Genomic DNA, 13,050 nt, shown 5'->3' on the forward strand with positions numbered 1-13,050 from the left:
CTATTATGTGTTGTTGTTTTCTCTTAGGCTGTGACATGCACTGACATATCCTGCAGCTTCTATGGCGATGACACTATTTTCTCCAAGTAGATGTTGTATTTTATTTTGGTCAGAGAGCATGCATATGATGTTCTACTATGTATGTTTACTTTTTTCTTAAAAGCCTAACCAGGCGCAATATCTGCAAATTAGCTATGGCTAGAAGTCCTATATGCATTGCATCGGTTGCACTTTATTTAAATGTAACCATGTCTAGATGAATTGCACCTGTCAAAATAAATAAATAATAATATTAAACTACATAATAATAAGCTGATTTCAAAGTTGATTGGAAAATATTTTTTTCCATTTATCAATTAACCCTCCTGATCGATAGGTGGCGGTAGTGATATCTCCAGTGTGTTAACATCATCATCCTCCTTCAGTGGTTCTGCACAACATAACCATTCAACATGGCAGCCCACAGGATAACATGTTTAGGGTTAAATGCCCTTTACTCCTCTGTCTGCGCCCCAAAGCAGGTACTTATTATTATAAAGCTGTATTTAGTGGCTTAAGTGTTTTCATTAAGACTGCATGACATACTCTGACAGAAAGGAAAGGATGGAGAAAGCAACGTTTGTGGTGTTACTAGTATTTTGACGGTAGCTTCGTAGCTAATGCAGGTTAGCCTGCATAGAGACAAACGCCTTTTACATTGCTGCTAAATAACTACCTACTTGAGATGCATCCTTACCTGTTACACCACTCTCTCTCTCTCTCTCTGTGTATTGTCAGTCAGTTTATGCAGGTGAACGTATATTAATAATGTGATATATTATAAATTTAAATGTTAGCGCATAGGAACAAGCCTAGACCTGAGGGGTAACCAACATGTCAGTGAGAGCTCGTGAGGTCGGGGAGGTAGTTAGGGACACCAGTTGGGTGGAATACGCCAAGAAGGAGGGTAAACAGGGGGCTACGGTATGGTTCTTTAATGCTGTAAACTGTTATCAATGATGTTAAAAGGAAGCGTTTAATATATGTACAACATATACAAACAAAAGCTGTATTTCCTTTTGTTAATAAAATACAAAGCACACTATATAAGAAGGCTACAATTGTCCTTACAATGAGTTACCCCCTTCTCCTGACCTGAATTTGGACTATACCATTATCCCCTTACAGCACAGAGCAGTTTGTAAAATAAACATTGTCATTTAAGATAGATAGATGGATAGATAGATAGATAGTAACTTTATTGATCCCGACGGAAATTCAAGTTTCCAGCATCACAGTTCCATAGTGCAAAAACATGTTCGTAAAAAGTTAGTAGTGCAAAGTACAAAATAAATATACCAGATATAAAAATATAAGGAGATGAAGAAAACTGTTAAAACTGAATATAGTGCAGGGTAACAGCTGTGATACACGACTATTAAAAAAGAGAGACCGATAATTAATGGTCCTGCAGACAGATATTTAATGGTCATAATAGAATTATTATACAGATGAACTGTACTAGGCCACTGGTTCCCAAACTTTTTCACATCAAGGACCTCTAAACTTAAACAAATTAGACCCCATTTCACAAGATTTTGTCCCAGGGTCCTCCATCTCCATCTGATGGGATTTTTGCTCCTTAGATGTTCTATTACAGAAAGTGTATGAAATCCATGATCAAAAAAGTCATACATTCTGTCCTTGTGTTACTTATGGAGGGAGTTATGGTGAAATTAAATTATTCCCCTTTTTGCTGGGGACCCCCTGAAACTCCTTCAAGGACCCTTTGGGGGGCCCTGGACCCTGCTTTGAAAAACCACTGTACTAACCTACAGCATGAGCTGCATGGTCCTCTTTACTTGACTTTCACAAAGAACAAAAATGCATGAACTAATTGCAGTAGAATCAAGTTTATTTCTCTGTTTAAAAGACATGTTTCCTCCTATAATTTCTCACTCTTTAAATTTGCCTCCCTCAATATTGGTTATATTTGACAGCTACATGCTACATGCAGCTGATGCTACAATGATGAGTATTGAGGTGATGTTGAGTGATCATGCTGACTCTGTACTTGTCTGTAGCACATGATATGGATGAATCCAAAATGATCAGCCTTGTGATCACAAGAACAATTTTGGTAGGGATGTTTTAGTTTTTCTATGAGGGCTGTACTCATTATCCCCATGCAAACCTACACCTATATGTCAGTATTCATGTTTGAAATCTACTATCCGCAAAAAGGCTTTAAGGACAGCCTGTAACGTCAAGAATTAATAACATGTAATGTCAATAACAACTGCTGTAACACTGTCTGCAGGCCCTGAGGAGCTGCTGGGGCACGGTGGAGCAGGTGAGGGGTTACTATGTCGACTGGAGGATGCTGAGGGATGTCAAGAGAAGACAGATGGCTTTTGACTATGCTGATGAGAGGCTACGGATCAATGCATTGAGGAAGAACACCATCCTACCCAAAGAGCTTCAGGTACAATGCAATATTTCTACTCAAAGTGCAACTTTTTTGTCAGCTGTAGAACTGAGCTGTATATTAAATTTCACCATAATCAAATCTTTTGTGATCATTATGGGAGATGATTCATGAAAACCAACATCCAATGTGATTCCAAATCATTTAAAATACAAATAAACACTTAACATCTTTTGCAGGAAGTGGCAGATAAAGAAATCGCAGCATTACCAAGGGACAGCTGCCCTGTGAGAATACGCAACAGGTGTGTGATGACTTCCAGACCTCGGGGAGTGAAGAAGAGGTGGCGACTGAGCCGGATTGTCTTCCGTCACTTAGCTGACCACAACCAGATGTCTGGTATTCTGAGGGCAAGGTGGTGATTCATTGGACATTACAGTCGGATTGGATCATGAAAAAACAGTCTGATTCTGTGGTTATTGTCAGAAGAGCAGGACATCAGCAGGCAATACCGACTTGTTTTTGCCTTTTAGTGTCTGGAGTCTTTAGAGGTATTGACCGTAATAAAACAGTTCCACCACTATCCACAAAAGCCTGGAAGGTGTTATGTTAGTAAATGAATCCACTGAGATTACTACAACATACTTTCAGTATTTTGTATAGGCTGAGGACATGCAAATATCCTTTCTGTATATTATGTTTGTCCCAGTCAGTAAGTCGCTTCGTTTTCTTATGGCTCCTCTAAATAACAAAATACATCATATTTCAAAGATAAAATTATAATGTGACCCCTCAGAGGAGCAAATGTCCATGTAACTTACTGTACTCGGAAATGGATGAATAAATATTGTTGTACATTATGAGTGCTTGTCTTGGTTTATTGTATAATGTTGAACTTGATACAGAGACTAGCTGTTATTAGTATATAAATGTGGTCAAGGAAAACCATACTGCCCTCCAACATCAGAAGTTAGTTACCCTTTAAAAATGTGTTGAGTGACCCAGGAATCACCTAAAATTAAAGCTATGCGGCAAAGCCCAATGACTCAAATAATTGTATCAATTATATAATCAGAATAAAGCTGATTTTGAATTTAGAAAACCCAAATTAAGTTGAGTTGTTACCTACTGGAGTCCTAAACTTCTTAGAAAACAGGATGGTGTTTTAATATTGAATTAAACCACTAACCTTGATGTAAGGAACATTTGATTTTAATATATGCATTCAATATATATATATATATGTATATATATATATATATATTTACAGGCTGGCTTGCCGACCGCAATTAGTCAAAAATAATAAGAAGGAGGAGGAGGATCATTATTGCATTACAGTGGCATGAAGAGGTCAGACCTGACAGAGTGGTGATATGCACACATTCAAAAGCTGTTTTGGAAAGTATACAGTCAGGACTGCACAGACTAGATGTATTATTCTGTTGGGTACCAGCACATGAGGGGGTGAAAGGGAATGAGTTGGCAGATAAACTAGCAAAACGTTCACTGCAAAAGGAAATAACAGTACCAGTTTTACTTGGGAAAGGAGAAAGAAAAGCTGTGATTAAAAGGCAAGGAGTGGAGATATGGCAGAAAAGATGGCAGGAGGACCAGAAAGGAAGGAGATATTTCAAAATACAAAAGTCGGTCATAACAAAGAAATATAAAGAAAGGAACAGAAGGGAAGAAATCATCCTAACAAGACTCAGACTGGATCACACTGGTCTTAATAGCACTTTGGCTTTAATGGAGGGAAAGGAAGAGTGACAAATTTGGGGATTGTGGTGTTAAAGAAAATGTGCAGCATATTCTAATTCATTGTAAAAAGTATGAGGCTGAAAGACAAAGACTACAGGACCAAGTCAGAGAGGAGGGACGGGACTGTGATTTGATGGGGATACTGGGGACAGAGAGTGAGGGGGGTTGAAGGTACTAGGAAGGCACTAGTAATATTCTACTAATGCTCTTATTAATGTTATTATTAATGTTCTATTAATGTTCTTAACCCTCCTATTATCTTTGGGGTCAATTTGACCCCATTCAATGTTTAACGTCTCTAAATATATGATTGACATCATTTTTTTTGCTTCATATTTAATGACTTTTCCTAATTTAATGGGGACAACTGGGTTAACATAAAATTAAAATGACATGTTTTCAATGTCCTGTACACATGCTGTACGCATCGGTGTTCTTTGGGGTCAATTTGACCCCAGGCGGTTTTAGCTGTATAAAACATAGAAGAAATATCAACATTTTACACACATTTGTTTTGGATGATATTGAGGTCACTATAACATGCAACTTTATAATCTTCAAAAAGCTTTATGGTCCTAACCTAACATAGTCATAACTGTAGTAGTGCAAGAACCACTGTTAGTTCACACCACATGGGGGAGGGGAACATCATTCTCGCGAGAACTTTGATATTTCCCCACGCTTTTGGGGCGGCAAAATATGGTTCCCATGAAGATATTGATTTTATTTAAAGGGTTATTTAGGTAGTCAACAAACAAACATAAAGTAGGGGTGGATTTGTGGAATGGGTTAGGTGATGGGTTGAAGGGGAGCACAAATATAAATCAATTTAAAAAGCTATACAAGAAAGATATTTTTGGGAGGTATATGGTTGAAGAAGAGTTGTGTTAAAGGTTGGTTATATACTTTTTAACTCCGGATGTATTTGTGGGTTGTAAATAAACTTGGGATGCTGTTCATATATTCAACTTGGGATGTAAATAAATCTGGGATAGTTTTTATATTATATTATATTATCATTCTATGATATATGAGTTAATAGAGGAGAAGTGAGAAAGGGGTAGGGTAATATAAGTTTTTCTTCTACCTACTCCTTTTCGGACACTATAACTCTTGTTTTGTTTGTTATTATTTTGTATCTGTTTTTATTTGTTATATGTTCGAAATAAAGTCTTTCATTCATTCATTCATACCTGACACATAAACTTGGGTAACAATTTTAATTATAATCATTTTCTGGAGGTTTTAAATTGCTGGGGTCAAATTGACCCCAAGGATAAAAGATGTTAGTAAATTTGAAGGTAACAGGAGGGATTTAAGAGACACAGGATTGGTGGGTAGATTTTAAGAGTAGCAGTAGTGTGTAAAATGACATGATGTTACACACTCTTGTACAGTAGGTGGCGGTATGCAGCTTAAAGTTGGTTGCGATCCGCCAGAAACTGAGAGAAGAAGAAGGAGGAAGAGGAGGAGGAGGAAGTTGGAACAACGTCATTCTGGGTGAAAGGAAAGTAACGTTACTGCAGACTGAACTGGACCTGAAGAGCTCACAAGCACACTTCTGAACCTAGCTAACATAACTGATAACGCCTAAATGGATCTAACCGAGCAGGTAATGTTTGTAATCAGTTTAATAATATATGCTGACTAGGGTTTGTATGCTATCAGCTATGTAGCTATAGCATGCTAGCTAACGTTACATGATTCAACTGAAAGCAATGCTACGTTAGCTTAGCTTAGCTTAGCTTAGCTTAGCTGCAGAACAAGCAACCGGCAACGTGGTGTCTGTTATTTTTTATCTGGACAACAGTTAATAAGTAATGTACATTTTTAACCATAACTTACTTAAATGCGCAATAATAATACATCAGTGTCTTGTTATGTCTGGCGGAGGGTAGCTAGCTAACTAGCTTTGACTGCAGTTTACCAGATCATTCTAGCATCGTAAGGTCAATATCATACAGTATGTACAGTATTCACACTAAACAGACTATTCACAAAATTGCACAAGTGGAAAATGATATTGCACAGTGAGAATGAAATGAAATTCAACCTGAAAATATTGCACAGTATGAATTACACCTTAGTAGTAATAATGATATTGATATTGCACAGTCATTATACAGTATAGTGCAGATGTTGGTGTGTAAGTGGTCTACTGGGAGCAGTGCTGCATTGCATTAGTTGCAGCCCTGATAAACAATACAACAAGGAACAGCATACAATGTCTATAAATCAAGATTGTGTTCCTGTAAATTGTAAATAATAATACTGAAGTAGAATAATGCAGAGTGCAAATATGCTGGAATAAATACTGAATAAGTAATGCAACAGGTTGCTTTATGTACATGACGTAGGTGGATATGTACAGTATAACTTATCCTGTTCATTCAAAGTCATGTAAAAACAATGATACTGATTGACTTCCAGCAACCCTGGCTGGTTCAATTCAATTCAATTCAATTCAATTTGCATTATTGGCATGACTGTCAGGTGAACAATATTGCCAAAGCGTCAATTCAATAATAAATAAAAATAAAAAAAGAACAAAATAAAAACAAAAACATATACAGACGTGGACAAAATTGTTGGTACCCTTCCGTTAAAGAAAGAAAAACACACAATGGTCACTGAAATAACTTGAAACTGACAAAAGTAATAATAAATACAAATTCACTGAAAATGAATTAATGAAAATCACTAATGAATTGTACAACTAAATATTAAGTTAAGGGTACCATCATTTTTGTCCAGGCCAGTTTCATTAGTTTGTTTTTTAAAATGATTCTGTTGAACCACAATTCAAAAGCAATATCTGATTTTCATTAGTTAATTTTCAGTAAATTTTTATTTATTATTACTTTTGTCAGTTTCAAGTTATTTCAGTGACCATTATGGGTTTTTCTTTCTTTAACGGAAGGGTACCAACAATTTTGTCCACGTCTGTATAAACATATATATACATATATACAATTCATTAAGCAAATTACAATATATAGATATTTAAAAAGAACATGCATGTAAATGGAAGAAAACAATAAAGAACTAATTAATGTTTGTTGTGTCAATAAAACAAACAAACAAATACAAAACAATTAATAACTATATATTGCAATATCAAAGGATAAATGTAAAAAAAAAAACCATGAAGTAGATGAGTAAATAAAAGGCAGAGTGTGAGTTACATCTATTATGTGTTGTTGTGGTTGTCTCTTAGGCTGTGACAAGATGCTAACTATCAATAACGTTAGCTAACGTGGAGGGTAATTATTTATCACCAGGGCATCTAGAGGAAAGCGGAGAGATTCACTGAGAGGCAATCGTTAAGCTAATGTTTCACAGAGGGCACAATCTATGCCCCCATCCATCTGTATTAGTTAATGTTAGTTGGCAATTCATCACTACCATCTAAGTTACTTTAGCCTCCCTCATGTGTAGTGATAATCCATCCTCTTCCAGTAAACTGATTTCCCCAGGGCAGAATAAGTAATAAATACTGTACTGTAATCATTTACTCTGATAGGTGCCGTTGTGAATGGCGCTTCAGTGTACAATTTTACATTTCTGGTTACAGGGTGAATTGCATACCGTTTCAAAAATGATCAATTAATACATTCCCGAGGCTAACCCAAACTGGGGTAATACAGTATAATTGATGTTTTGTTCTGACTGACTAGTAACAAAAATCCCCTAAATATTTTAGATACAATTAAGTGACATTCAAGCAACACTTTGTGCAACCTTTGTGACGCAAATGTTTAGTATTTTTAACTTGACATACGTGTTGTTCAATTAATCGAGAAACAATTTCAGCTCTGGAATGTAGACCGGGTTAAAATGATCTGTTTGGGCTTTGACACATTATCTTAAAAACATGTTCTGTCAAACTGTCTTTAAATAGTCTGATTCAGGGATGTGCATTTCTCAGTCGTCTAATTCTTTTCCCAATACAGATCAACCAGTTGGAGGCAGATTTGCTGGAGCTGGGGTCGCTCCTGGAGAAGGCAGAGAGGAAAAGAGTGCAGGAGCTGCTGAGGCAGGAGCAGAAGAAGGTGGAGAAGGAGCTTGCAGCCAAACGACAACAGAAGGAGAAACAAGCCAGGAGAGAGGCAGACCCATCTGCTGCCTCCAAAGCAGCGTACACAGTCAAGATCAACAATTATGGTATGGTGCCAGTGTTTAGTAAGACTTCCAGCCATTTGTGAGAAAGTACAAGATGTGTGCAAAAGCTGAAAATTAATATGAATATTGTTCACACTCTTGCTTCTTCTATGCAGCATGGGACCAGTCAGAGAAATTTGTCAAAATCTACCTTACATTGAAGGATGTGCACAAAATTCCATCAGAAAATGTGGAGGTCAACTTTACAGAAAGGTACGGTGATAATCGACATATACAGTATATATATTCATCATGTGCCACTAACCATACAATTAATTGTATTTGCTCATCCTCTCTTTTTTTCAGGTCATTTTCTGTGTTAGTAAAGGATCTTGATGGGAAAAACCATCAGATGACGATTCTCAACCTGTTGTGTCCAGTCGATGAAAAGGACAGCTATAAAAAGGTGAATAAAGCCTACCATCAGTTAAAGGAATAGACTGTGTATTTTGATAGAAAGTGGCATGATTGGAAGCAGGAAATGGGCCTGATAAAATAAAATATTTAGCCATAACACTGCATCTTACAACTCTTTACATCTTGGAACCATTATGTTTTTGAAGATTGTTAGGAGGGCTATCCTTTACCAAAAAAAATCTTCTAGACTAACACTCATACGATTTTGTCGACTAATTGATTAGTTGATTTAATCAACAGATTTGTAAAACTGAGTTTCTCGCACACCACAGCATGAAAAAAGCATAAACAACGACTAATCGCATAAAGAAAGACCAAAATGAGCAAATAGTTGACTAATCGACTAAGAAGGGACAGCCCTAATAGTTAGCACACACTATAACCTGGCTTGGTACCATTTTGTCTGGATCAGAAATGTACAAAGGATGTTTTCTGTTGTGTATGGTTTAACTACATTAAGTAGTTTGTCCACTAGAGGGCTCCAAAACAAACTTGCAGTACAAATTCTTGATTTACTACGTTGATTTATCGAGTTCTTATGGCTAAGTACAATCACTAAATGTTTCTTACAGATCCAGCAACAACAAAGAAACATGGGCATTTAGTCCTCTTTCTTGCCAACTGCTGAATTCAGGCTCAGTGTTGGCTTGTATTTTACCCATTGTCCAGTCTGCTTACATCTGAGGGAAAATAGAGCAGCAGTGTTTTGTTGGATGTTGGAAAAGGCCTGTAACCATATTTCCTCCCTTCAACAGATAAAAACAGACATGATCCTGGTCATGTGCAAGAAGCAGACTGCAAAGAAGTGGGAATGCCTAACATCGGTGGAAAAGCAGTCTAAGGATAAAGAGTAAGTTCAAGGAAATAAGGAATATGGATTAATTTTAGTTCAAGTAATTTGCACAAAGCAGGGATTTTAAGTGGCCTAAGGCCACTGCATGCTTCCAATGAATTAATTTGTACAAGGTGATTACCACCACTACTACTACTGATGCCAATGTGTTGTCAGCAGCTAAAGACACATTGGCGTGAGCAGTCGTGTAAAACAAACCATAATGACCATCATTTTCTAACTATTTGAAACATTGCCAGTATTCGCATACCCGTCTGGCCAATCACTCCAAACAGCACTCTGAGACATTGCAGTGCAGTACCACATCTGTGAGCCAGGTGTCACTGTACTGTATGTAATGCAGCCTGGGTGCATGCTACAGGGTGAGAATGAGAATCCCAGCTACTCCAATAAACACATACAAACTGTCATCCTATTGTCCCTCAACAGTAAACCTGCTGTCGAAGAGAATGCAGACCCCAGCGATGGCCTGATGACCATGCTGAAGAAGATTTACTCCGAGGGAGACGACGAGATGAAAAGAACCATCAACAAAGCCTGGTCAGAGTCCCAAGAGAAGAAAGTTCTGGGAGGAGGAGGAGGAGGAGGAGGAGAAGACATGATGGACCTCTGAACTCGCTGCATGTCCACAGCAGGACCAAGTGAGAGCTGCCAGGGATGCACCTGACATGACTTGAATTTTAAATGTTTCGGGGGTGAAGACCAATATATAAATCATATTTCCACAAAATCTATAAATTCGGTGTACAGCTCAAAATAAAGTTTTGAGATTAACATCTAAACCCTGGATGGCCTCATTTTGGCCCTGCTTTGAAATGCAGGCTACCGATGTCCTGATAGTCATGAGACATAACGCAGATACCTTTTCAATAAATTGCACGGAAAATGCCTGTACAAACATAAGGGTGGTGTCCAACAGGTGGCGACCTTAACACAGCTAGAAACCACAGCGTTTCATCCATATTTTTTTTTGTAATGTCAGATTTAATGGGTTAAAGGACCACAATGCGGTTGTTTTTCTTGAGATTAATGTCTGTTAGTAATTCATAGTTTAAATTGGACCAGGTTAAATTAAGTATGTGAGACATATTCTGTAAAGTCACATCTTAATGTTGTTCCTGTGCAGCTAAAATGAGCTGAAGATGTTTCCAAGTGTACATTTGCCAAAGTCATGCTCCTATTCCTTTTAATGAAGACGACCAGAGCGCTCTTCTGACTACTTTTAACGTCTTCATATCAGCCTTTTATATGTCATTCCACAAATAGCTCAAATGATAGCTGCAAAGACGCCACTGCTCATGCATCATTCCAGGGTAATAACTAACATTACTGCATAGGTCTGTGTTTGACATTTAATGTATTTTATCCATTCCTGTTGCATAGTGTAATGCTCTGAAACACATTCTTTGTAATTCCATAATGTGACTGTTGCATTTTCATAGCAGTTTCCCACTATAATGTCTATTTACAGTAGCACTGTTGGAAGTTGCTTATTTCCCTCCAACATTTGTGAATATCTAAAAATGTATGTTGATTATTTTTTACTTTGGCTTCTGTTCTAGTCTCACATGTGTTGTTGCTCGCCCTCAGGTTGTTCGTCAAGTTCTCATAAATATAGATCTTGAACTGAGTCTGTTTTGCCTCTGTTTATCTGCTTGTTTTGAAGTCAGAATATTTCACTCAGTGTTTTAACAAACCATTTATTAGACTTGTCTGGCTCCACTATGCATGCTGTCATCATGTCTTGAAGAGTTACATTTTTGTGTAGTCATAATTGAGTCTTCACAGAGGGCCGCCTGCTCACAGAAAAAAAAATGGTATTTTATTTCAAGACGGTAAATGTAAACTTCATTTAAACCCTTTTTTTAAAGGGTACTGTATAGTATATGGTCACCTAGATTAGTGTTTGTGATGCAGTACGGTCTTTAATGGTTCATGGCCTACCTTACTTTTATAGACAGTCGCAGCACAACGTAGACTACTGAATAAAGGGAGTTTTTTTAAAGTTTTGCAGAGCATGAGCTTTCGAGCTGCACCACCAGGTGGCAGCTGAGTAGCTCACATGGGTTTTTTGGGGGATTTCACACACACAATAACAGACAGGGGAAATCTAACCCAGGATTTTTTTGAAAATCTGTGCTTTTATTTTGTAGGATTCTGCAGAAAAAAATAATTGCTCTGCCTGCAGTTTTGCTAAAGTAATTCTAAGACTCATTTATGAGTCATAATTATTTAGGGACCCTCAGGTGGGGGGCATATTATATGACCCCTTGTAAAAATTCCTGGTAGGATGGCTGCATGACTGCTCGGAATATGTTGTGCAATTTCTATATTAAACCTGTTTAATTAAAGCTGCAGTGGGTAGAATTGGAGCAAATATGATAAAAAAATAATCATGTGCCTCTGTGTCCTCCGCTGCTCCTAATGGCGTCTACAAGATTTCACAGAGCGGAGGAAAACAACCAATCAGAACCGAGCTTGAGCCTTGCCGTCTCTGAACAGCTGTCAATCACTCGCAAACTCCGATCAAACGATCAAACAAGGCAGCGCTGATCAAATACAAATCAATATTCTTTTAATGTAATGCTTATTTCTCGCCTCAAATGTTTTCAGAAACATCTTGTAGTGTACTGTTTAGCTGTAAAATTAGAAAGTTTGTGACCCGGCAGCCATGTTGAGATCAGTTGAGGAAATACCAAGCACCGCCCACTAGCCGGAGCACAGCCAACAGGAACGCTCTCTCTCTCTGAAATGACCTGTGATTGGCCAAAGTCTCCCATCACACGGGCAAAAATGTTTAAAGCCTGAAAACAGAGCCGTGAGGAGGCGCAGAAGTCCAAACTCAAAACATTTGAATTACAATATGCTGAAAGGTTATTAAGGAATTTTTGCCCCATGATGCCAAAAACATTCTGCCTACTGAAACACAGTCTCCCTTAAATAATGAAAGAATAAAATGTCTTAAGAGAGGTCATCATCACATCAGTGCCATTCAATAAACTCAGTGTGTAGATTAAACATGGCCAACATCAGAATTGTGTTTATTGCCAGGTGTAAGAGGTATACACTATAGAATTTGCTTTGGATTTGTTGGTGCGAGTAAGCAGTATAATAACAAAAGAATAGATAAAAACGTTAAAATAAAATAAGAATAAAAAAATTGAAATTCTACCAATATACATACAATATACAAAATAAGCTATAAACAAAAATAAACATGATATAAAACAGATAGTGCAAACAATCAGGTACCAGGAGAGAGAGAGAGAGAGGGATACAGTAGTAGTTCATGAGCTGTTTCATTCATATTTTTCTGACATTCCATCAAGATAATATATGTTTTTTTTTATCATTGACATTTCTGTCTGAGCATATCGTCTGGACTTTCTCCACCTTCTGCACCTCCTCCCACTGCCCCGTGACGTCACTGCCCGCCTATATAAAAGGGGCTTGG

The 13,050-nt window shown here is 37.5% G+C and overlaps 2 protein-coding genes across 2 annotated transcripts; both read left to right on the forward strand.

Moving 5' to 3' along the window:
• The first annotated feature begins 392 nt into the window (after positions 1 to 392).
• mrps14 (mitochondrial ribosomal protein S14) lies at positions 393 to 3,270 on the forward strand. The gene is made up of 3 exons (XM_037786963.1): positions 393 to 521; positions 2,300 to 2,464; positions 2,647 to 3,270. Exons 1-3 carry the CDS (start codon positions 453 to 455, stop codon positions 2,827 to 2,829), a joined length of 417 nt encoding a protein of 138 aa, XP_037642891.1. The 5' UTR covers positions 393 to 452; the 3' UTR covers positions 2,830 to 3,270.
• A 2,330-nt stretch (positions 3,271 to 5,600) lies between these two features.
• On the forward strand, positions 5,601 to 11,227 carry LOC119498269 (calcyclin binding protein). The gene is made up of 6 exons (XM_037786962.1): positions 5,601 to 5,777; positions 8,119 to 8,329; positions 8,443 to 8,539; positions 8,633 to 8,732; positions 9,499 to 9,593; positions 10,026 to 11,227. The coding sequence occupies exons 1-6, from the start codon at positions 5,760 to 5,762 to the stop codon at positions 10,207 to 10,209; spliced, it is 705 nt and encodes a 234-aa protein (XP_037642890.1). The 5' UTR covers positions 5,601 to 5,759; the 3' UTR covers positions 10,210 to 11,227.
• Positions 11,228 to 13,050: the final 1,823 nt, after the last annotated feature.

Source organism: Sebastes umbrosus, chromosome 12, assembly GCF_015220745.1.
Source record: "Sebastes umbrosus isolate fSebUmb1 chromosome 12, fSebUmb1.pri, whole genome shotgun sequence".
NCBI lineage: Eukaryota > Metazoa > Chordata > Actinopteri > Perciformes > Sebastidae > Sebastes > Sebastes umbrosus.